This window comes from Oncorhynchus kisutch, linkage group LG16 (genome assembly GCF_002021735.2).
Source record: "Oncorhynchus kisutch isolate 150728-3 linkage group LG16, Okis_V2, whole genome shotgun sequence".
In the NCBI taxonomy this organism is placed as follows: Eukaryota; Metazoa; Chordata; class Actinopteri; order Salmoniformes; family Salmonidae; genus Oncorhynchus; species Oncorhynchus kisutch.
Window position 1 is genome coordinate 4,032,052 of NC_034189.2, and position 25,725 is coordinate 4,057,776.

The following is a 25,725-nucleotide window of genomic DNA, read 5'->3' on the forward strand; positions in this document are numbered from 1 at the left end:
TCTAGCCCATGACTACACCAATCTAATGATTTTACATTTGTAGTAAGTAGTGAATGAGTGGACACTTCAGGAGGATGGAGAGATTGTTGGGATGTATCCTAAATCCAGCGTTCTCCATGGTTCTGAACCCTTATAGGTTAAGGTTGTAGAGCCGTGCACGGCCTGTGGTTCTGAACCCTTATAGGTTAAGGTTGTAGAGCCGTGCACGGCCTGTGGTTCTGAACCCTTATAGGTTAAGGTTGTAGAGGCCTGTGGTTCTGAACCCTTATAGGTTAAGGTTGTAGAGGCCTGTGGTTCTGAACCCTTATAGGTTAAGGTTGTAGAGCAGTGCACGGCCTGTGGTTCTGAACCCTTATAGGTTAAGGTTGTAGAGCAGTGCACGGCCTGTGGTTCTGAACCCTTATAGGTTAAGGTTGTAGAGGCCTGTGGTTCTGAACCCTTATAGGTTAAGGTTGTAGAGCAGTGCACGGCCTGTGGTTCTGAACCCTTATAGGTTAAGGTTGTAGAGCAGTGCACGGCCTGTGGTTCTGAACCCTTATAGGTTAAGGTTGTAGAGCCGTGCACGGCCTGTGGTTCTGAACCCTTATAGGTTAAGGTTGTAGAGACGTGCACGGCCCGTGGTTCTGAACCCTCGGTGCCGGGCGGACAGCTGGGGTCTTTGAGCGTGGGTGGGACCAGGGCCTTCTCCTAATAAATGTACTCTCTGTCTGCTGTGCCACACCCAGTCAGTCAGAATACAACAGTCCAGTCATCACATACAGGTGTTAATAATTCATTACGTTAAGTGACTGCAGGAGGCTATTGTTATAGGTCTGGTTTGAACATGAGGAGAAGAATCCAATCAGAAGTAATTTCCTACCCGTTTTTAGAACGGTTACTATTAGCCTAAAGTTGTCAAACATCCAGTGGAAGAAAAACGATGTGAAGTCTGTTATAATTATGCTTCAGATGAGGTAGTAGACCGGTTAATGTTCTAATTAACGGCGCTAGGACCCGGAAATAACCTGGCTCCTCCTCTCCTCGGGAGCACGCGCTAGACGTTTGGGTCCTCTGCTCACCTGCTAGAGGAGCTCGCTATCCCCTCATACTAGCACAGCACCAGGGAGAGAATAGGACTGGGTTGTGATAATCACGCAGGACGCTCTTTGTCTCGGTCTCGCTCTCTCCGCAGCTACGCTGTCTCGCGCAACCCTGCCGTTGGGCACCGATCGCGCGTGTGCAGAACGTAGAAATTGTCGCACGCCCGGAATGAAATTAAAACATCGATGGTTGGTTGGTGACGTTTCTGCTTCCTAAATTTGGATTATTCGGGATTCCTGGATTCCTTCTTTTTTTTTTATAACACTCGCGAATCCCAGGAATATCGAACCAGACGTGGCAGAGCGAGCCCATAGCAACCGATTCCCACCGTGAAGACACATCCGCTGTTAATCCACAGTCCAAGACAAATCAATGTCCTAGTATTCATCTATTCTAGTTAAACATATACTGTCTGACGGAGAACAATGTCCTAGGCTACAACGTTTGATTATAGAATTAACCTACAATTTCTCCATTTAGTCTACAAGGAAGTTGCCTGTCATGTGGACGTGGGATGCACTCTAGAGTAGTGTATTGATAGGTTAGAAAATAGCCTAAACCGTTTCTTCAGCATCACGCTACAATAGACCGGTCAGATGATGATGATGATGATGATGCTACAGTAAGATGCTGGTGTGACGTTGCTGGATCCCTTTTCTCTCTCTATACGCACCTCATCATCACCGCCCAGCCCAGCGGCAGACAGACAGACAGACCTTCGGAGGAGGGCTGGACCGCTATTGGCTACAGTAAAACCGCCAACCGAACATGCTCACGTAGCAGCAGCAGGAGCAGCATCAGTGTGTTAACAAGGAACCGGTAATCGCTAGGCTACAAACCATGCCCGGTGTAACCTATTATAAGGGGATGTTGACTGACTGACGAGTTGTGATTATCGTGAATAGATGGACGGTTAGGCTGCTACCAGGATCCCTTTTCATTCTACCACATGCTGATGATGACAATGGAATAAAAGATTCGGTAACCGGTAGAAAAGAACTGTGAATCTGTGTGAATCCCATAGTTAACGGTAACCGCGATGTCTCTCAACAAGACTATCGAGCTGGAACATTTCGATGAACGGGACAAGGCTCGTCGTAGCCGGTCCACTCGCTCCACTGGTGCTTCTACCGGCGGGGGATCCGGTTCGAGAGGCAGCAGCCTGGTGCCAAGCCCCGCGCACAGCGCCAACTGCAGCTACTACCGCACGCGCACGCTGCAGACTCTCACCTCAGAGAAACGTGCCAAGAAGGTCAGGTTCTACCGGAATGGGGACAGGTATTTCAAGGGACTCGTGTATGCGGTCTCTAACGACAGATTCCGGTCATATGATGCGCTGCTGATGGAGCTGACCCGGTCCCTGGCGGACAACCTGCATCTGCCTCAGGGCGTGCGCGCCATCTATACGGTGGACGGGATCAAGAAGATCACTTCTATGGATGAACTGGCAGAGGGTAAGAGAGAGAGAGTGTGTGTGTGTGTGTGTGTGCGTGTCTGTGTGCGTGCATGTGTGTGTGTGTGGGTCTGTGTGTGTGCGCGTGCGTGTGTGTCTGTGTCCATCACATCTAAAAGTCTCACCTGAATTCGCATTTATCATTTAATGTCCCCAGAATGAGACAAATATATTAATCAATCAGTCATTCGAATGATCAATCAACCAATCTCAAGCTTGGATTAGGTCATGAGGAAGAACAAGCTCTCACAGTCTCACATCTGTCCATAAACATCACATTTCATTCTGAAGGGTTAAGGTTTGGGATAGGGTTATGAATGGTTAAGGTTTGGGATAGGGTTATGAATGGTTAAGGTTTGGGATAGGGTTATGAATGGTTAAGGTCTGGGATAGGGTTATGAATGGTTAAGGTTTGGGATAGGGTTATGAAGGGTTAAGGTTTGGGATAGGGTTATGAATGGTTAAGGTTTGGGATAGAGTTATGAATGGTTAAGGTTTGGGATAGGGTTATGAATGGTTTGGGATAGGGTTATGAATGGTTTGGGATAGGGTTATGAATGGTTTGGGATAGGGTTATGAATGGTTTGGGATAGGGTTATGAAGGGTTAAGGTTTGGGATAGGGTTATGAAGGGTTAAGGTTTGGGATAGGGTTATGAATGGTTAAGGTTTGGGATAGGGTTATGAAGGGTTAAGGTTTGGGAAAGGGTTATGAATGGTTAAGGTTTGGGATAGGGTTATGAATGGTTAAGGTCTGGGATAGGGTTATGAATGGTTAAGGTTTGGGATAGGGTTATGAATGGTTAAGGTTTGGGATAGGGTTATGAATGGTTTGGGATAGGGTTATGAAGGGTTAAGGTTTGGGATAGGGTTATGAAGGGTTAAGGTTTGGGATAGGGTTATGAATGGTTAAGGTTTGGGATAGGGTTATGAATGGTTAAGGTTTGGGATAGGGTTATGAATGGTTAAGGTTTGGGATAGAGTTATGAATGGTTAAGGTTTGGGATAGAGTTATGAATGGTTAAGGTTTGGGATAGAGTTATGAATGGTTAAGGTTTGGGATAGGGTTATGAATGGTTTGGGATAGGGTTATGAATGGTTAAGGTTTGGGATAGGGTTATGAATGGTTAAGGTTTGGGATAGGGTTATGAATGGTTAAGGTTTGGGATAGGGTTATGAATGGTTAAGGTCTGGGATAGGGTTATGAATGGTTAAGTTAAGGGTTAAGATTTGGGATATGGTTAAGGTAATGGTTAAGGTAAGGGTTAAGGTAAGGGTTAAGGTTTGGGATATGGTTAAGGTAATGGTTAAGGTTTGGGATATGGTTAAGGTAATGGTTAAGGTTTGGGATAGGGGTTAAAAAAGCTAGTGGCGAGCACTGGGATTGAACACACAACCCTCGGAGTCGGAGCTCGTGGTTAACCCCTACCTGATGGTTAGAGCGTTCACTCCTAGTGGACGGTTTTTAAGTCATCTCCCGACATCCTTGGTACCTGGACAGACATCGAATTTCGCCTTGGATCCTGAATGACCTGACCTTCACACACACACCCACCCACCATGTGTAATCATGGAAAGTTCCCTGGAAATGGAAAAACAGTCTCTTGTTCCATTAACGGTAGCTCTAGCCGGTAAACGTTATGGAGCCAGCCAGAATGTAGAGTAGCGGTAAGTGCTGCTGTTACCGGGTCAATGAGTGGGCAGGGTTTAGAGAGAGACTGGCAGTATAGGTCAGATAGACATGCCCTGTCTGTGTCTCAGTGTTGAGGCCACTCTGGCAGCATAGACTATATAACCCTCCTCCTCCTCTTCATCTGAATAGACTACACAACCCTCCTCCTCCTCCTCCTCTTCATCTGAATAGACAACACAACCCTCCTCCTCCTCCTCTGCCTCCTCCTCCTTCATCTCAATAGACTATAGAACCCTCCTCCTCCTCTTCCTCTTCATCTCAATAGACTATAGAACCCTCCTCCTCCTCTTCATCTCAAGACTATAGAACCCTCCTCCTCCTCCTCTTCCTCTTCATCTCAATATACTACACAACCCTCCTCCTCTTCATCTGAATAGACAACACAACCCTCCTCCTCCTCATCTCAATAGACTATAGAACCCTCCTCCTCCTCCCCCTCTTCATCTCAATAGACTATAGAACCCTCCTCCTCTGCCTCCTCCTCCTTCATCTTAATAGACTATAGAACCCTCCTCCTCCTCTTCCTCTTCATCTCAAGACTATAGAACCCTCCTCCTCCTCCTCCTCTTCATCTCAATAGACTATAGAACCCTCCTCCTCCTCCTCTTCCTCTCAATAGACTATAGAACCCTCCTCCTCTGCCTCCTCCTCCTTCATCTCAATAGACTATAGAACCCTCCTCCTCTTCCTCTCAATAGACTATAGAACCCTCCTCCTCTGCCTCCTCCTCCTTCATCTCAATAGACTACACAACCCTCTTCCTCCTCCTCTTCATCTCAATAGACTATAGAACCCTCCTCCTCCTCTTTATCTCAATAGACTATAGAACCCTCCTCCTCTTCCTCCTCCTCTCCTTCATCTCAATAGACTATAGAACCCTCCTCCTCCTCCTCCTCCTCCTCTCCTTCATCTCAATAGACTATAGAACCCTCCCCCTCCTCCTCCCCCTCCTCCTCTTCATCTCAATAGCCTATAGAACCCTCCTCCTCCTCCTCCTCCTCCTCCTTCATCTCAATAGACTATAGAACCCTCCTCCTTCCTTCATCTCAATAGACTATAGAACCCTCCTCCTCCTCCTCCATCTCAATAGACTATAGAACCCTCCTCCTCCTCTTCATCTCAATAGACTATAGAACCCTCCTCTACCTCCTCTCCTTCATCTCAGACTATAGAACCCTCCCCCACCTCCTCTTCCTCTCCTTCATCTCAGACTATAGAACCCTCCTCCTCCTCTCCTTCATCTCAGACTATAGAACCCTCCTCCTCCTCCTCTTCATCTTAATAGACTATAGAACCCTCCTCCATCTCAATAGACTACAGAACCCTCCTCCTCCCCCTCCTCCTCTTCACCTCAATAGACTATAGAACCCTCCTCCTCCTCTTCATCTCAATAGACTATAGAACCCTCCTCCTCCTTCATCTCAATAGACTACAGAACCCTCCTCCTCCATCTCAATAGACTATAGAACCCTCCTCCTCCTTCATCTCAATAGACTATAGAACCCTCCTCCTCCTCCTCTTCATCTCAATAGACTATAGAACCCTCTTCCTCCATCTCAATATACTATAGAACCCTCCTCCTCCTTCATCTCAAGACTATAGAACCCTCCTCCTCCTTCATCTCAATATACTATAGAACCCTCCTCCTCCTTCATCTCAATAGACTATAGAACCCTCCTACTCCTCCTCTTCATCTCAATAGACTATAGAACCCTCCTCGTCCTCCTCCTCCTTCATCTCAATAGACTATAGAACCCTCCTACTCCTCCTCTTCATCTCAATAGACTATAGAACCCTCCTCGTCCTCCTCCTTCATCTCAATAGACTATAGAACCCTCCTCCTCCTCTCCTTCATCTCAATAGACTATAGAACCCTCCTCCTCCTCCTCTCCTTCATCTCAATAGACTATAGAACCCTCCTCCTCCTCCTCTTCATTTCAAGACTTTAGAACCCTCCTCCTCCTCTCCTTCATCTCAATAGACTATAGAACCATCCTCCTCCTCTTCATCTCAATAGACTATAGAACCCGCCTCCTCCTCCTCTTCATCTCAATAGACTATAGAACCCTCCTCCACCTTCATCTCAATAGACTATAGAACCCTCCTCCTCCTTCATCTCAATAGACTATAGAACCCTCCTCCTCCATCTCAATAGACTATAGAACCCGCCTCCTCCTCCTCTTCATCTCAATAGACTATAGAACCCTCCTCCTCCTCCTCCTCCATCTCAATAGATTATAGAACCCCCCTCCTCCTCCTCTTCATCTCAATAGACTATAGAACCCTCCTCTACCTCCTCTCCATCATCTCAGACTATAGAACCCTCCCCCACCTCCTCTTCCTCTCCTTCATCTCAGACTATAGAACCCTCCTCCTCCTCTCCTTCATCTCAGACTATAGAACCCTCCTCCTCCTCTACATCATCTCAGACTATAGAACCCTCCTCCTCCTCTACTTCATCTCAGACTATAGAACCCTCCTCCTCCTCTACTTCATCTCAGACAATAGACCCCTCCTCCTCCTCTCCTTCATCTCAGACTATAGAACTCTCCTTCATCTCAGACTATAGAACCCTCCTCCTCCTCTCCTTTATCTCAGACTATAGAACCCTCCTCCTCCTCTCCTTCATCTGACTATAGAACCCTCCTCCTTCATCTCAATAGACTATAGAACCCTCCTCCTCCTCCTCCTCCTCTTCATCTTAATAGACTATAGAACCCTCCTCCTCCTCCTCTCCTTCATCTCAATAGACTATAGAACCCTCCTCCTCCTCCTCTTCATCTCAATAGACTATAGAACCCTCCTCCTCCTCATCTCAATAGACTATAGAATCCTCCTCCTCCTCCTCCTTCATCTCAATAGACTATAGAGCCCGCCTCCTCCTCCTCTTCATCTCAGACTATAGAACCCTCCTCTTCCTCCTCCTCCATCTCAATAGACTATAGAACCCTCCTCCTCCTCTTCATCTCAAGACTATAGAACCCTCCTCCTCCTCTTCCTCTTCATCTCAATAGACTACACAACCCTCCTCCTCTTCATCTGAATAGACAACACAACCCTCCTCCTCCTCCCCCTCTTCATCTCAATAGACTATAGAACCCTCCTCCTCCTCCCCCTCTTCATCTCAATAGACTATAGAACCCTCCTCCTCTGCCTCCTCCTCCTTCATCTCAATAGACTATAGAACCCTCCTCCTCCTCTTCCTCTCAATAGACTATAGAACCCTCCTCCTCTGCCTCCTCCTCCTTCATCTCAATAGACTACACAACCCTCCTCCTCCTCCTCTTCATCTGAATAGACTACACAACCCTCCTCCTCCTCTTCATCTCAATAGACTATAGAACCCTCCTCCTCCTCTTCATCTCAATAGACTATAGAACCCTCCTCCTCCTCTTCATCTTAAGACTATAGAACCCTCCTCCTCCTCTTCATCTCAATAGACTATCGAACCCTCCTGCTCTTCATCTCAATAGACTATAGAACCCTCCTCCTCCTCCTCTCCTTCATCTCAATAGACTATAGAACGCTCCTCCTCCTCCTCCTCCTCTCCTTCATCTCAATAGACTATAGAACCCTCCTCCTCCCCCTCCTCCTCTTCATCTCAATAGACTATAGAACCCTCCTCCTCCTCCTCCTCCATCTCAATAGACTATAGAACCCTCCTCCTCCTTCATCTCAATAGACTATAGAACCCTCCTCCTCCTCTCCTTCATCTCAATAGACTATAGAACCCTCCTCCTCCTCCTCTCCTTCATCTCAATAGACTATAGAACCCTCCTCCTCCTCTCCTTCATCTCAATAGACTATAGAACCCTCCTCCATCTTAATAGACTATAGAACCCTCCTCCATCTTAATAGACTATAGAACCCTCCTCCTCTTCATCTCAATAGACTATAGAACCCTCCTCCTCCTTCATCTCAATAGACTATAGAACCCTCCTCTCCATCTCAATAGACTATAGAACCCTCCTCCTCCTCCTTCATCTCAATAGACTATAGAACCCTCCTCCATCTCAATAGACTATAGAACCCTCCTCCTCCTCCTCCTTCATCTCAATAGACTATAGAACCCTCCTCCATCTTAATAGACTATAGAACCCTCCTCCTCCTCCATCTCAATAGACTATAGAACCCTCCTCCTCCTCTCCTTCATCTCAATAGACTATAGAACCCTCCTCTTCATCTCAATAGACTATAGAACCCTCCTCCTCCTCTCCTTCATCTCAATAGACTATAGAACCCTCCTCCTCCATCTCAATAGACTATAGAACCCTCCTCCTCCTCCTTCATCTCAATAGACTATAGAACCCTCCCCCTCCACCTCTTCATCTCAATAGACTATAGAACCCTCCTCCTCCTCCTCTTTATCTCAATAGACTATAGAACCCTCCTCCTCCTTCATCTCAATAGACTATAGAACCCTCCTCCTCTTCATCTCAATAGACTATAGAACCCTCCTCCTCTTCATCTCAATAGACTATAGAACCCTCCTCCTCCTCCTCCTCTTCATCTCAATAGACTATAGAACCCTCCTCCTCCTCTTCATCTCAATAGACTATAGAACCCTCCTCCTCCTCCTCTTCATCTCAATAGACTATAGAACCCTCCTCCTCCTCCTCCTCTTCATCTCAATAGACTATAGAACCCTCCTCCTCCTCCTCTTCATCTCAATAGACTATAGAACCCTCCTCCTCCTCTTCATCTTAATAGACTATAGAACCCTCCTCCTCCTCCATCTCAATAGACTACAGAACCCTCCTCCTCCCCCTCCTCCTCTTCACCTCAATAGACTATAGAACCCTCCTCCTCCTCTTCATCTCAATAGACTATAGAACCCTCCTGCTCCTTCATCTCAATAGACTACAGAACCCTCCTCCTCCATCTCAATAGACTATAGAACCCTCCTCCTTCTTCATCTCAATAGACTATAGAACCCTCCTCCTCCTCCTCTTCATCTCAATAGACTATAGAACGCTCCTCCTCCATCTCAATATACTATAGAACCCTCCTCCTCCTTCATCTCAAGACTATAGAACCCTCCTCCTCCTTCATCTCAATATACTATAGAACCCTCCTCCTCCTTCATCTCAATAGACTATAGAACCCTCCTCGTCCTCCTCCTCCTTCATCTCAATAGACTATAGAACCCTCCTCCTCCTCTCCTTCATCTCAATAGACTATAGAACCCTCCTCCTCCTCCTCTCCTTCATCTCAATAGACTATAGAACCCTCCTCCTCCTCTTCATCTCAATAGACTATAGAACCATCCTCCTCCTCTTCATCTCAATAGACTATAGACCCCGCCTCCTCCTCCTCTTCATCTCAATAGACTATAGAACCCTCCTCCACCTTCATCTCAATAGACTATAGAACCCTCCTCCTTCCTTCATCTCAATAGACTATAGAACCCTCCTCCTCCTCCTCCATCTCAATAGACTATAGAACCCTCCTCCTCCTCTTCATCTCAATAGACTATAGAACCCTCCTCTACCTCCTCTCCTTCATCTCAGACTATAGAACCCTCCCCCACCTCCTCTTCCTCTCCTTCATCTCAGACTATAGAACCCTCCTCCTCCTCTCCTTCATCTCAGACTATAGAACCCTCCTCCTCCTCCTCCTTCATCTCAATAGACTATAGAACCCTCCTCCTCCTCTCCTTCATCTCAATAGACTATAGAACCCTCCTCCTCCTCCTCTCCTTCATCTCAATAGACTATAGAACCCTCCTCCTCCTCTTCACCTCAATAGACTATAGAACCCTCCTCCTCCTCTTCATCTCAATAGACTATAGAACCCTCCTCCTCCTTCATCTCAATAGACTACAGAACCCTCCTCCTCCATCTCAATAGACTATAGAACCCTCCTCCTCCTTCATCTCAATAGACTATAGAACCCTCCTCCTCCTCCTCTTCATCTCAATAGACTATAGAACCCTCTTCCTCCATCTCAATATACTATAGAACCCTCCTCCTCCTTCATCTCAAGACTATAGAACCCTCCTCCTCCTTCATCTCAATATACTATAGAACCCTCCTCCTCCTTCATCTCAATAGACTATAGAACCCTCCTACTCCTCCTCTTCATCTCAATAGACTATAGAACCCTCCTCGTCCTCCTCCTCCTTCATCTCAATAGACTATAGAACCCTCCTACTCCTCCTCTTCATCTCAATAGACTATAGAACCCTCCTCGTCCTCCTCCTTCATCTCAATAGACTATAGAACCCTCCTCCTCCTCTCCTTCATCTCAATAGACTATAGAACCCTCCTCCTCCTCCTCTCCTTCATCTCAATAGACTATAGAACCCTCCTCCTCCTCCTCTTCATTTCAAGACTTTAGAACCCTCCTCCTCCTCTCCTTCATCTCAATAGACTATAGAACCATCCTCCTCCTCTTCATCTCAATAGACTATAGAACCCGCCTCCTCCTCCTCTTCATCTCAATAGACTATAGAACCCTCCTCCACCTTCATCTCAATAGACTATAGAACCCTCCTCCTCCTTCATCTCAATAGACTATAGAACCCTCCTCCTCCATCTCAATAGACTATAGAACCCTCCTCCTCCTCATCTCAATAGACTATAGAATCCTCCTCCTCCTCCTCCTTCATCTCAATAGACTATAGAGCCCGCCTCCTCCTCCTCTTCATCTCAATAGACTATAGAACCCTCCTCCTCCTCCACTTTCATCTCAATAGACTATAGAACCCTCCTCCTCCATCTCAATAGACTATAGAACCCTCCTCCTCCTCTTCATCTCAAGACTATAGAACCCTCCTCCTCCTCTTCCTCTTCATCTCAATAGACTACACAACCCTCCTCCTCTTCATCTGAATAGACAACACAACCCTCCTCCTCCTCCCCCTCTTCATCTCAATAGACTATAGAACCCTCCTCCTCCTCCCCCTCTTCATCTCAATAGACTATAGAACCCTCCTCCTCTGCCTCCTCCTCCTTCATCTCAATAGACTATAGAACCCTCCTCCTCCTCTTCCTCTCAATAGACTATAGAACCCTCCTCCTCCTCCTCTTCATCTCAATAGACTATAGAACCCTCCTCCTCTTCATCTCAATAGACTATAGAACCCTCCTCCTCCTTCATCTCAGTAGACTATAGAACCCTCCTCCTCTTCATCTCAATAGACTATAGAACCCCTCTCCTCCTCCTCCTCATCCTCCTCCTCCCCCTCTTCATCTCAATAGACTATAGAATCCTCCTCCTCCTCCTCTCCTTCATCTCAATAGACTATAGAACCCTCCTCCTCCTCCTCCTCCTCTTCATCTCAATAGACTATAGAACCCTCCTCCTCCTCCTTCATCTCAATAGACTATAGAACCCTCCTCGTCCTCCTCTCCTTCATCTCAATAGACTATAGAACCCTCCTCCTCCTCCTCTTCATTTCAAGACTTTAGAACCCTCCTCCTCCTCTCCTTCATCTCAATAGACTATAGAACCATCCTCCTCCTCTTCATCTCAATAGACTATAGAACCCGCCTCCTCCTCCTCTTCATCTCAATAGACTATAGAACCCTCCTCCACCTTCATCTCAATAGACTATAGAACCCTCCTCCTCCTTCATCTCAATAGACTATAGAACCCTCCTCCTCCATCTCAATAGACTATAGAACCCTCCTCCTCCTCATCTCAATAGACTATAGAATCCTCCTCCTCCTCCTCCTCCATCTCAATAGACTATAGAGCCCGCCTCCTCCTCCTCTTCATCTCAATAGACTATAGAACCCTCCTCCTCCTCCACTTTCATCTCAATAGACTATAGAACCCTCCTCCTCCTCTTCATCTCAAGACTATAGAACCCTCCTCCTCCTCTTCCTCTTCATCTCAATAGACTACACAACCCTCCTCCTCTTCATCTGAATAGACAACACAACCCTCCTCCTCCTCCCCCTCTTCATCTCAATAGACTATAGAACCCTCCTCCTCCTCCCCCTCTTCATCTCAATAGACTATAGAACCCTCCTCCTCTGCCTCCTCCTCCTTCATCTCAATAGACTATAGAACCCTCCTCCTCCTCTTCCTCTCAATAGACTATAGAACCCTCCTCCTCCTCCTCTTCATCTCAATAGACTATAGAACCCTCCTCCTCTTCATCTCAATAGACTATAGAACCCTCCTCCTCCTTCATCTCAGTAGACTATAGAACCCTCCTCCTCTTCATCTCAATAGACTATAGAACCCCTCTCCTCCTCCTCCTCATCCTCCTCCTCCCCCTCTTCATCTCAATAGACTATAGAACCCTCCTCCTCCTTCATCTCAATAGACTATAGAATCCTCCTCCTCCTCCTCTCCTTCATCTCAATAGACTATAGAACCCTCCTCCTCCTCCTCCTCCTCTTCATCTCAATAGACTATAGAACCCTCCTCCTCCTCCTTCATCTCAATAGACTATAGAACCCTCCTCCTCCTTCATCTCAATAGACTATAGAACCCTCCTCCTCCTTCATCTCAATAGACTATAGAACCCTCCTCCTCCTCCTCTTCATCTCAATAGACTATAGAACCCTCCTCCTCCTCCTCCTCCTCCTCTTCATCTCAATAGACTATAGAACCCTCCTCCTCCTTCATCTCAATAGACTATAGAACCCTCCTCCTCCTTCATCTCAGTAGACTATAGAACCCTCCTCCTCCTTCATCTCAGTAGACTATAGAACCCTCCTCCTCTTCATCTCAATAGACTATAGAACCCCTCTCCTCCTCCTCCTCATCCTCCTCCTCCCCCTCTTCATCTCAATAGACTATAGAACCCTCCTCCTCCTTCATCTCAATAGACTATAGAATCCTCCTCCACCTCCTCTCCTTCATCTCAATAGACTATAGAACCCTCCTCCTCCTCCTCTTCATCTCAATAGACTATAGAACCCTCCTCCTCCTCCTTCATCTCAATAGACTATAGAACCCTCCTCCTCCTCCTCTTCATCTCAATAGACTATAGAACCCTCCTCCTCCTCCTCCTTCATCTCAATAGACTATAGAACCCTCCTCCTCCTCCTCCTCCTTCATCTCAATAGACTATAGAACCCTCCTCCTCCTCTCCTTCATCTCAATAGACTATAGAACCCTCCTCCTCTTCATCTCAATAGACTATAGAACCCTCCTCCTCCTCCTTCATCTCAATAGACTATAGAACCCTCCTCCTCCTCCTCCTTCATCTCAATAGACTATAGAACCCTCCTCCTCCTCCTCCTCCTTCATCTCAATAGACTATAGAACCCTCCTCCTCCTCCTCCTTCATCTCAATAGACTATAGAACCCTCCTCCTCCTCCTCCTTCATCTCAATAGACTATAGAACCCTCCTCCTCCTCCTCCTTCATCTCAATAGACTATAGAACCCTCCTCCTCCTTCATCTCAGTAGACTATAGAATCCTCCTCCTCCTCTTCATCTCAATAGACAATAGAACCCTCCTCCTCCTCCTCCTCCTTCATCTCAATAGTCTTATTTAGCTTCTCCCCCAAAAGTCCACCTGGTGATGAAGTGTAACTCAACCTGGTCAGTAACTTGCTCAGTAGAAACACCCAAAAGTTAATTTACTGGAATTAAAGGGGTGGGGTCATTTTTTTGTCCACAAAGCAATTATTCTAAAATGACCCAAAATAAGAAGTGAACATTATGCCTGATTAAACTAAGCGCAGGTTCCCGTGGGAACAGTGACAGGTGAGAGGATTATGTAAAAATGGCCCAACGTGCTTGACTAGCACTGTCATTACCTTATGCAAATAGGACTGTAACACACACACACACACAAACCACACACACACACGCACCACGGCACACACACACACTCCACACTGGCAGAATTGCATTCACTATCTATCCTCCAGGTATTTGAATAGCTACCAATGTCACCCAGTACCAAGGTCAAACAGTGTTATCAAAGAATACAGGAGAATACAGTAGAGGAGAGAAGGAGGGGAGAGGAGAGGTGAGGAGAGAGGAGTGGGGGGTTATGGGGAGGTAGAGGAGGGGAGAGGGGGGAGAGGTGAGGAGTGGGGGGTAGAGGAGGGGAGGGGGTCGAGGAGGGGAGAGGAGAGGAGGGGGGAGCAGAGGATGGGGTAGAGGAGGGGGGAGCAGAGGAGGGGGGTAGAGGAGGGGAGGAGGTCGAGGAGGGGAGAGGAGAGGAGGGGGGAGCAGAGGAGAGGAAAGGAGGGGGGTAGAGGGGGTAGAGGAGGGGAGGGGAGAGGAGAGGAGGGGGGGTAGAGGAGTGGAGGGGAGAGGAGAGGGGTAGAGGAGTGGAGGGGAGAGGAGAGGAGGGGGGTAGAGGAGTGGAGAGAAAATAAGGAGGAGAGGAGAGAAGAGGAGGAGGGGAGAGGGGTAGAGGAGGAAATGAGAGGGGAGGAGGAGAGGTGTGCAGAAATTCCTTTTAAGGTAGCAACGGCGAGCACTCCAAGGAGATGCAGTGCTAAAACAGAGGTTGGTATGATAGATGTGATGAAGCCTGACACCAAGGCTGCATCAGAAATAGCACCCTATCCTGTCTGTAGTGCACTACTGTTGAGCAGAGACTATTGGCCCCCAGTCTGTAGTGTACTATGGGCCCCCAGTCTGTAGTGCACTATGGTTCCCCAGTCTGTAGTGCACTATGGTTCCCCAGTCTGTAGTGCACTACTGTTGACCAGAGACTTATGGGCCCCCAGTCTGTAGTGTACTACTGTTGACCAGAGACTTATGGGCCCCCAGTCTGTAGTGTACTATGGGCCCCCAGTCTGTAGTGTACTATGGGCCCCCAGTCTGTAGTGTACTATGGGCCCCCAGTCTGTAGTGCACTATGGGCCCCCAGTCTGTAGTGTACTATGGGCCCCCAGTCTGTAGTGTACTATGGGCCCCCAGTCTGTAGTGTACTACTGTTGACCAGAGACTTATGGGCCCCAGTCTGTAGTGTACTATGGGCCCCCAGTCTGTAGTGTACTACTGTTGACCAGAGACTTATGGGCCCCCAGTCTGTAGTGTACTATGGGCCCCCAGTCTGTAGTGTACTACTGTTGACCAGAGACTTATGGGCCCCCAGTCTGTAGTGTACTATGGGCCCCCAGTCTGTAGTGTACTATGGGCCCCCAGTCTGTAGTGTACTATGGGCCCCCAGTCTGTAATGTACTATGGGCCCCCAGTCTGTAGTGTACTATGTAGGGAATAGGGTGCTATTTTAGGATGCCCCCACTACAGCCTCTTCTGCTCTGTTCACTCTGCTCCTGAGGAGGGAGATCACTCTGACACACACACACACACACACACACAGTCTGATGGAGGTTGTAATGGATCCCAGAGTATTGATCTGGGACGAGTGTCTCTCCTCCAGGTGACTGTTACGTGTGTGTGTGTGTGTGTGTCTGTGTCTGTGTGTGTGTCTGTGTGTGTGTGTGTGTGTGTGTGTGATGTATTCATAATGTCTCTCCTCCCAGGTGACTGCTATGTGTGTGTGTGTGTGTGTGTGTGTGTGTGTGTGTGTGTGTGTGTGTGTGTGTGTGTGTGTGTGTGTGTGTGTGTGTGTGATGTATTCATAATGTCTCTCCTCCCAGGTGACTGCTATGTGTGTGTGTGTGTGTGTGTGTGTGTGTGTGTGTGTGTGTGTGTGTGTGTGTGTGTGTGTGTGTGTGTGTGTGTGTGTGTGTGTGTGTGTGAGATGTATTCATAATGTCTCTCCTCCCAGGTGACTGTTACGTGTGTGCGTCCAACGAGCCCTATCGTAAACTGGACTACACCAAGATCAACAACCCAAACTGGAAGCCCGGTGTTACCACTGGCACCTCTAGTGGTTCCCCTACTGCCCCTGGGACGCGGTCTGGGTCTGGCCCGGGCCCGGGCGGTCAACAGCTGGTCAGAGAGAGTAATGACTTTATAAAACCTAAGCTGGTCACGGTGATTCGTAGTGGAGTGAAGCCCAGGAAAGCAGTCAGGATTTTATTGAACAAGAAGACGGCGCATTCCTTCGACCAGGTTCTGGAGGATATCACCGAAGCCATCAAACTGGACTCTGGTGCCGTCAAGAGGCTTTATACACTGGACGGGAAACAGGTAGGATGGGAAACGGGTAGGACGGGAAACAGGTCGGATGGGAAACGGGTAGGATGGGAAACAGGTAGGACGGGAAACAGGTAGGATGGGAAACAGGTAGGATGGGAAACAGGTAGGACGGGAAACAGGTAGGATGGGAAACAGGTAGGACGGGAAACAGGTAGGATGGGAAACAGGTAGGATGGGAAACAGGTAGGATGGGAAACAGGTAGGACGGGAAACAGGTAGGATGGGAAACAGGTAGGACGGGAAACGGGTAGGACGGGAAACAGGTAGGATGGGAAACAGGTAGGACAGGAAACAGGTAGGACGGAAAGGGAATGTGTGTGTTTTTATTTTTTTACATTTAACTAGACAAGTCAGTTAAGAACAAATTCTTATTTTCAATGACGGCCTAGGAACAGTGGGTTAAACTGCCTTGTTCAGGGGAACAGTGGGTTAACTGCCTTGTTCAGGGGAACAGTGGGTTAAACTGCCTTGTTCAGGGGAACAGTGGGGTTAACTGCCTTGTTCAGGGGAACAGTGGGTTAACTGCCTTGCTCAGGGGAACAGTGGGGTTAACTGCCTTGTTCAGGGGAACAGTGGGTTAACTGCCTTGTTCAGGGGAACAGTGGGTTAACTGCCTTGTTCAGGGGAACAGTGGGGTAACTGCCTTGTTCAGGGGAACAGTGGGTTAACTGCCTTGTTCAGGGGAACAGTGGGTTAACTGCCTTGTTCAGGGGAACAGTGGGTTAACTGCCTTGTTCAGGGGAACAGTGGGTTAACTGCCTTGTTCAGGGGAACAGTGGGTTTAACTGCCTTGTTCAGGGGAACAGTGGGTTAACTGCCTTGTTCAGGGGAACAGTGGGTTAACTGCCTTGTTCAGGGGAACAGTGGGTTAACTGCCTTGTTCAGGGGAACAGTGGGTTAAACTGCCTTGTTCAGGGGAACAGTGGGGTTAACTGCCTTGTTCAGGGGAACAGTGGGTTAACTGCCTTGCTCAGGGGAACAGTGGGGTTAACTGCCTTGTTCAGGGGAACAGTGGGGTTAACTGCCTTGTTCAGGGGAACAGTGGGTTAACTGCCTTGTTCAGGGGAACAGTGGGTTAACTGCCTTGTTCAGGGGAACAGTGGGGTAACTGCCTTGTTCAGGGGAACAGTGGGTTAACTGCCTTGTTCAGGGGAACAGTGGGTTAACTGCCTTGTTCAGGGGAACAGTGGGTTAACTGCCTTGTTCAGGGGAACAGTGGGTTTAACTGCCTTGTTCAGGGGAACAGTGGGTTAACTGCCTTGTTCAGGGGAACAGTGGGTTAACTGCCTTGTTCAGGGGAACAGTGGGTTAACTGCCTTGTTCAGGGGAACAGTGGGTTAAACTGCCTTGTTCAGGGGAACAGTGGGGTTAACTGCCTTGTTCAGGGGAACAGTGGGTTAACTGCCTTGCTCAGGGGAACAGTGGGGTTAACTGCCTTGTTCAGGGGAACAGTGGGTTAACTGCCTTGTTCAGGGGAACAGTGGGTTAACTGCCTTGTTCAGGGGAACAGTGGGGTAACTGCCTTGTTCAGGGGAACAGTGGGTTAACTGCCTTGTTCAGGGGAACAGTGGGTTAACTGCCTTGTTCAGGGGAACAGTGGGTTAACTGCCTTGTTCAGGGGAACAGTGGGTTAACTGCCTTGTTCAGGGGAACAGTGGGTTAACTGCCTTGCTCAGGGGAACAGTGGGGTTAACTGCCTTGTTCAGGGGAACAGTGGGGTTAACTGCCTTGTTCAGGGGAACAGGGGGTTAACTGCCTTGTTCAGGGGAACAGGGGGTTAACTGCCTTGTTCAGGGGAACAGGGGGTTAACTGCCTTGTTCAGGGGAACAGTGGGGTAACTGCCTTGTTCAGGGGAACAGTGGGTTAACTGCCTTGTTCAGGGGAACAGGGGGTTAACTGCCTTGTTCAGGGGAACAGGGGGTTAACTGCCTTGTTCAGGGGAACAGTGGGTTAACTGCCTCGTTCAGGGGAACAGTGGGTTAACTGCCTCGTTCAGGGGAACAGGGGGTTAACTGCCTTGTTCAGGGGAACAGTGGGTTAACTGCCTTGTTCAGGGGAACAGTGGGGTTAACTGCCTTGTTCAGGGGAACAGGGGGTTAACTGCCTTGTTCAGGGGAACAGGGGGTTAACTGCCTTGTTCAGGGGAACAGGGGGTTAACTGCCTTGTTCAGGGGAACAGGGGGTTAACTGCCTTGTTCAGGGGAACAGGGGGTTAACTGCCTTGTTCAGGGGCAGAACGACAGATTTTTACCTTGCCAGCTCGGGGTTTCAATCTTGCAACCTTTCGGTTACTAGTCCAATGCTACCTGCCGTGTGTTCAGTGTGTGACAGAAGCTGTGGAGATATATGTATATGAAAAGGAGAGAGAGAGACAGAGAGATGTATTTATCTGTGTCAATAAGCATTAGAGAGAGACAGAGAGATGTATTTATCTGTGTCAATAAGCATTAGAGAGAGAGACAGAGAGATGTATTTATCTGTGTCAATAAGCATTAGAGAGAGAGACAGAGAGATGTATTTATCTGTGTCAATAACATTAGAGAGAGAGACAGAGAGATGTATTTATCTGTGTCAATAAGCATTAGAGAGAGAGACAGATGTATTTATCTGTGTCAATAAGCATTAGAGAGAGAGACAGATGTATTTATCTGTGTCAATAAGCATTAGAGAGAGATACAGAGAGATGTATTTATCTGTGTCAATAAGCATTAGAGAGAGAGACAGAGAGATGTATGTATCTGTGTCAATAAGCATTAGAGAGAGAGAGATGTATTTATCTGTGTCAATAAGCATTAGAGAGAGAGACAGAGAGATGTATTTATCTGTGTCAATAAGCATTAGAGAGAGAGACAGATGTATTTATCTGTGTCAATAAGCATTAGAGAGAGAGAGATGTATTTATCTGTGTCAATAAGCATTAGAGACAGAGAGACAGAGAGATGTATTTATCTGTGTCAATAAGCATTAGAGAGAGAGACAGAGAGATGTATTTATCTGTGTCAATAAGCATTAGAGAGAGAGACAGATGTATTTATCTGTGTCAATAAGCATTAGAGAGAGAGACAGATGTATTTATCTGTGTCAATAAGCATTAGAGAGAGAGACAGATGTATTTATCTGTGTCAATAAGCATTAGAGAGAGAGACAGATGTATTTATCTGTGTCAATAAGCATTAGAGAGAGAGACAGAGAGATGTATTTATCTGTGTCAATAAGCATTAGAGAGAGAGACAGATGTATTTATCTGTGTCAATAAGCATTAGAGAGAGATACAGCGCTCCGTCTGTCTGTGTTCTGTATGTTCTAGAATGGGGACTAATGGAAGAATGCTGCTATTCTAGAACATCTCTTCTCTGTGACAACGCATTAGAATCAGAACCTTCATCACCCCTTAACTTTACTACTATTCAAGTTGTTATTCTAGAACGTCTCTTCTCTGTGACAACGCATTAGAATCAGAACCTTCTTCACCCCTTAACTTTACTACTATTCAAGTTGTTATTCTAGAACGTCTCATCTCTGTGACAACGCATTAGAATCAGAACCTTCATCACCCCTTAACTTTACTACTATTCAAGTTGTTAGAACCAAAATGATTTTCTAACGGTTCCGTTTTGATCAGAACCATTCTTTTGTTGTTGTTCCAACCAGCAAAAATAAAGTTCTGAACCGGTTCAACCCAAAGAGTATAATTCCTTTCTGTTCCTTGTTAGAACTCTGAACTTCTTCTTATTATGTATTGTATTATTATAATATTAATAATAATTAATTAATAATTAATAATATATTATAAAATCGAACACAAACCGCCATGCAATCTCCACAGACAAACATTGTCAGTAGAATGGCCTTACTGAAGAGCTCAATGACTTTCAATGTGGCACCATCGTAGGAAGCCACCTTTCCAACAAGTCAGTTCGTCAAATTTCTGCCCTGCTAGAGCTGCTCAGGTCAACTAGTAAGTGATGTTATTGTGAAGTGGAAACGTCTAGGAGCACCAACAGGTCAGGTGTGAAGTGGTAGGCCACACAAGCCGTAAAAATCTCATGACAATCGTCTGTCCTCGGTTGCAACACTCACTGCCGAGTTCCAAACTGCCTTTGGAACCAGTGAAGGGAAATCTTACCGCTACAGCATAACAATGACATTCTAGAAGATTCTGTGCTTCCAGGTTTGTGACAACAGTTTGGGGAAGGCCCTTTCCTGTTTCAGCATGACAATGCCCCCGTGCACAAAGCGAGGTCCATACAGTAATGGTTTGTTGAGATCGGTGTGGAAGAACTTGACTGGCCTGCACAGAGCCCTGACCTCAACCCCATCAAACACCTTTGGGATGAATTGGAACGCCGACTGTGAGCCAGGCCTAATCGCCCAACATCAGTGCCGACCTCACTAATGCTCTTGTGGCTGAATGGAAGCAAGTCCCTGCAGCAATGTTCCAACATCTAGTGGAAAGCCTTCCCAGAAGAGTGGAGGCTGTTATAGCAGCAATGTTCCAACATCAAGTGGAAAGCCTTCCCAGAAGAGTGGAGGCTGTTATAGCAGCAATGTTCCTACATCTAGTGGAAAGCCTTCCCAGAAGAGTGGAGGCTGTTATAGCAGCAATGTTCCTACATCTAGTGGAAAGCCTTCCCAGAAGAGTGGAGGCTGTTATAGCAGCAATGTTCCATCATCTAGTGGAAAGCCTTCCCAGAAGAGTGGAGACTGTTATAGCAGCAATGTTCCAACATCTAGTGGAAAGCCTTACCAGAAGAGTGGAGACTGTTATAGCAGCAATGTTCCAACATCTAGTGGAAAGCCTTCCCAGAAGAGTGGAGGCTGTTATAGCAGCAAAGAGGGGACCAACTCCATATTAATGTCCATGATTTTGGAATGAGATGTTGGACGAGCAGGTATCCATATACATTGGACAGACAAGTGTAGTGTGACATGCAGGTGAGGAGAGACCTGAAGGCCTGAAGCACTGGGCATCTTGTTGTGAATCTGAATTAGACCAACAGAATAATACCTGCGGAGGTGCGGCTTTCTACAAAGGAACTTTAAATGTCTTTGAACTTCAGGAGAGAGTTGTCTTATTAACTAACCTTGACCCTTGACCCTCACTCGGTTCCATTTCACATAATGGCGTCTAGAGTTTTCCATGGCTAGACCAGAGATAGCTAACAAGCTAGCTAGCGAACAAGTTTGTGTGTGCAGAACGGCACGCGAATTCAAATAAAACACGTCTCACCTTTTTGTCGTTAATAAATCCAATTTAAAACGTGGTAACCGTAGTAACTAGCATTGGATGAAAAAAAAGATCATCCGTTCTTCTCTAATAGAAAAGTTCTCTCCCTAATTTCTGAATCATGTGTGTTACATCAGTAGCTACAGTAGACTTCTGATGGAGGGGGAGGGGCAGACAGGAATCGGTTCCTGGGTGACATTGAGGAGTTTTGTTGTGGGACCCGAAACAAATGGCCGTAACACAAAATAACATTATTAACCGGTTCCCATGATTTTAAAATAATGGTTCTGTTCTGAAACAGAATGGATCACTTTTGTTCTTGGTTCTGGTTCTGTTCGTCAAGTTTCCAGTTTTCTGTTCTGTTCCCTGAACCGGTCCTACCCCCGAATACTAACATTAGAATGGGCTGAGAGCTGATTTAATAGTAGTTCTTGCTGAAGAAGACGAATAAGTGTTTTGGGCCCCTCCCTCCTTTCAGTTTGTTCTGGGCCCCACTCTCCTTTCAGTTTGTTCTGGGCCCCGCCCTCCTTTCAGTTTGTTCTGGGCCCCACTCTCCTTTCAGTTTGTTCTGGGCCCCCACTCTCCTTTCAGTTTGTTCTGGGCCCCACTCTCCTTTCAGTTTGTTCTGGGCCCCCACTCTCCTTTCAGTTTGTTCTGGGCCCCACTCTCCTTTCAGTTTGTTCTGGGCCCCTCCCTCCTTTCAGTTTGTTCTGGGCCCCACTCTCCTTTCAGTTTGTTCTGGGCCCCGCCCTCCTTTCAGTTTGTTCTGGCCCCCCACTCTCCTTTCAGTTTGTTCTGGGCCCCCACTCTCCTTTCAGTTTGTTCTGGGCCCCCACTCTCCTTTCAGTTTGTTCTGGGCCCCACTCTCCTTTCAGTTTGTTCATCCACCTTAAAGCAGTCTAGCAGTCATACAGAAGAGAGAGGGAGGAGAGAGGGCAGAAAAGGAGGGAGGGAGAAGAGAAGAGGAGAGAGGGAGGGGGGTAGAAGAGAGAGGGAGGAGAGGAGAGGGAGGAGAGAGGGAGGGGGGTAGAAGAGAGAGGGAGGAGAGGAGAGGGAGGAGAGAGGGAGGGGGGTAGAAGAGAGAGGGAGGAGAGGAGAGGGAGGAGAGAGGGAGGGGGGTAGAAGAGAGAGGGAGGAGAGGAGAGGGAGGAGAGAGGGCAGAAAAGGAGGGATGGGGAAGAGAAGAGGAGAGAGGGGGGGATGAGGGGAGAGAGGGAGAAAGGGGTGAGGAGAGACAGAGGGGGGTAGAGGAGAGGGGGAGGGGGGGGTAGAGGGGGAGGGGAAAAGGGGGGGGAAGGGGGAGGGGGGAAAGAGGAGGGGGAGGGGGAAAGAGGAGGGGGAGGGGAGAAAGAGAAGGGGAGAGAGGGAGGGGGGAAAGAGAAGGGGAGAGATGAATTTGTATGCTGCAGGGCTCCTGCTGCAGAAAAGGAGGGAAAATCCTGAAAGACTCCTCAGGGGGACGAGAGGAGAGGAGAGGCAGCAGGGCCGGCCCTAGGCATAAGCCACAGCCGCTAGGGGCCCCCGAGTCGGGCTCACAACTTACTGTTGCTAGGTAGAATAGTAGAATACACAAGGTGAAGTCAGGTTGTGCATCAGCAGTTTTTTCTCTTGTTATGTCAGTCACTGACAGTCACCCGATTGGTCCATGTCAGCTACATGTTTTTAGATTGGTTACTTGGTCTAATTATGTTAATTAGTTTAGCCAGCTATATAAACTAGTAGGAATCATGGTGTAATTATGTTAATTAGTCTAGCCAGCTATCTAAACTGGTAGGAATCATGGTGTAATTATGTTAATTAGTCTAGCCAGCTATCTAAACTGGTAGGAATCATGGTGTAATTATGTTAATTCGTCTAGCTAGCTATCTAAACTGGTAGGAATCAGGGTCTAATTACTGACTGGGTATGTAGGGCAAGTGCCCAGGGAACCTGACCTTCAGCAAGACAATTTGCTGTAAAACTGCAAATCTTTTTCTCCGCCTCATAGCAAAATGAGACAGAGAGAGAGTGACAGAGACAGAGAGAGTGACAGAGACAGAGACAGAGAGAGTGACAGAGACAGAGACAGAGAGAGTGACAGAGAGAGAGAGAGAGAGAGAGAGAGAGAGAGAGAGAGAGAGAGAGGAGAGAGAGAGAGAGAGAGAGAGAGAGAGAGAGAGAGAGAGAGAGAGAGAGAGAGAGAGAGAGAGAGAGAGAGAGAGAGAGAGAGAGAGAGAGAGAGAGAGAGAGAGAGAGAGAGACAGAGGACAGAGACAGAGACAGAGACAGAGACAGAGACAGAGAGACAGAGAGAGAGAGAGAAAGGTTTATAAGCGATGAGTCATTGTCTGTGTCTATTCCATACTGTAGTGTCCTACTGGTCAAACCAACTGGCTGCCACTTGGAACACAGCCGAGAGAAATCACCCAGTCACACAAAAGACACTGTCCTGTGTGTGTGTGTGTGTGTGTGTGTGTGTGTGTGTGTAGGCTGGCGAGCCAACAAAACAGAAATCCTGCCAGTCTCTCCCTAGCAACTGAAAGTAATTAGCATGCGTGTCTGCAGAACCTCTCTCTCGCTCTCTCTCTCTCTCGTCTACAGTTTGTAGCAAATCGCTGTCATTTTGATCTACAATTTGTATTTAATCCACTAGACATTTCTCTGTGTTTGAGGTCTGATGTACTGTGTGTGTGTGTGTGTGTGTGTGTGTGTGAGAGAGAGAGAGAGAGAGTGTCTGACTAAGCATGTCCTAGAATTCTGATCAAGTTTGCCGCCGGCAGTGCTGACACACACACACACACACACACACACACACACGGCTGACACAGTTTCTCAGCATCAATGGAATAGTACTCGAGCTGAGAGAGAGAGAGAGGGTGGGAGAGAGAGAGAGATGGGGAGAGAGAGATGACCTCTAACCTCTAACCTCCCACAGGTGACCAGCCTGCAGGACTTCTTCTCTCTGACCTCTAACCCCCCACAGGTGACCAGCCTGCAGGACTTCTTCTCTCTGACCTCTAACCCCCCACAGGTGACCAGCCTGCAGGACTTCTTCTCTCTAACCTCTAACCCCCCCCAGGTGACCAGCCTGCAGGACTTCTTCTCTCTAACCTCTAACCCCCCCCAGGTGACCAGCCTGCAGGACTTCTTCTCTCTAACCTCTAACCCCCCCCAGGTGACCAGCCTGCAGGACTTCTTCTCTCTAACCTCTAACCCCCCCCAGGTGACCAGCCTGCAGGACTTCTTCTCTCTGACCTCTGACCTCTAACCCCCCACAGGTGACCAGCCTGCAGGACTTCTTCTCTCTAACCTCTAACCCCCCCCAGGTGACCAGCCTGCAGGACTTCTTCTCTCTGACCTCTGACCTCTAACCTCCCCCACAGGTGACCAGCCTGCAGGACTTCTTCGGTGATGATGACGTGTTCATGGCGTGTGGTCTGGAGAAGTTCCGTTACGCTCAGGACGACTACGCCATCACACACAGCGGGAAGGCTGCCTCCGCGTTCGTCAACGGTACGTTACCAGCAACCGGTAAAACTAAACCGGTTCGTTCCGGTGAGGAACCATGTAAAGATTCGGAAGTGTTCATTTAAATAAACTGAGACGTCGTTGTTAATCATTTGGACGTGTTTCTCTCCAGACTCTAGGGTGAAAATGTCTCGTTCCTCCACTCCTCTGAAGCCGTCGTCTCCCAAACCTTCCAGCGTGACCACGCCCAAAACCCCGCCCAGAACTCCACCCAGAACCAAATCACCTGGCCCAGGTAATGAGAGAACTGATTTTTTAGTTTAAACCAATCAAAATCACATTTTTGGTCTCTACAATATTTCATTGGCTGCCTGAAGTAAAAGTCTTTCTTGATTTTTCTCACTAGCTAATGAGGGGACAGGAATTCAGGTGGGTGTGGCTAAGTCAGCGAGGTCATGCCCCTCCCCTACCAGCCCGGGGACCCGACGCAACCTCAAGGTGAGGAGAGGAGGGAAGGTGGAGGGGGGAGGATGGAGAGGAGGGAAATAGAGGAGAAGGGGGAGAGGAGGGAGAGGAGGGGAGAGGGGAGGGAGAAGGGGGAGAGGAGGAGAGGAGAGAGAGAGGAGGGAGAGGAGGGAGAGGAGAGAAGGAGGAGAGGAGGGAAGAGGAGGGAAGGGGGAGAGGAGGGAGAGGAGAGAAGGGGAGATGAGGGAGAGGAGAGAAGGGGGAATGAGGGAGAGGAGAGAAGGGGGAGATGAGGGAGAGGAGAGAAGGGGGAGGGGAGGGAGAG

General features: G+C 47.8%; 1 protein-coding gene across 1 annotated transcript in view; it reads left to right on the forward strand.

Moving 5' to 3' along the window:
* The first annotated feature begins 1,093 nt into the window (after positions 1–1,093).
* Positions 1,094–25,725, forward strand: part of LOC109887027 (serine/threonine-protein kinase DCLK2) — a 73,985-nt gene continuing 49,353 nt past the window's right edge. Inside the window, 5 exon segments of the mRNA XM_031791616.1 lie at positions 1,094–2,534; positions 15,887–16,251; positions 24,851–24,980; positions 25,108–25,230; positions 25,342–25,433. Coding sequence (XP_031647476.1) covers positions 2,120–2,534; positions 15,887–16,251; positions 24,851–24,980; positions 25,108–25,230; positions 25,342–25,433 — 1,125 coding nt within the window. The 5' untranslated portion in view covers positions 1,094–2,119.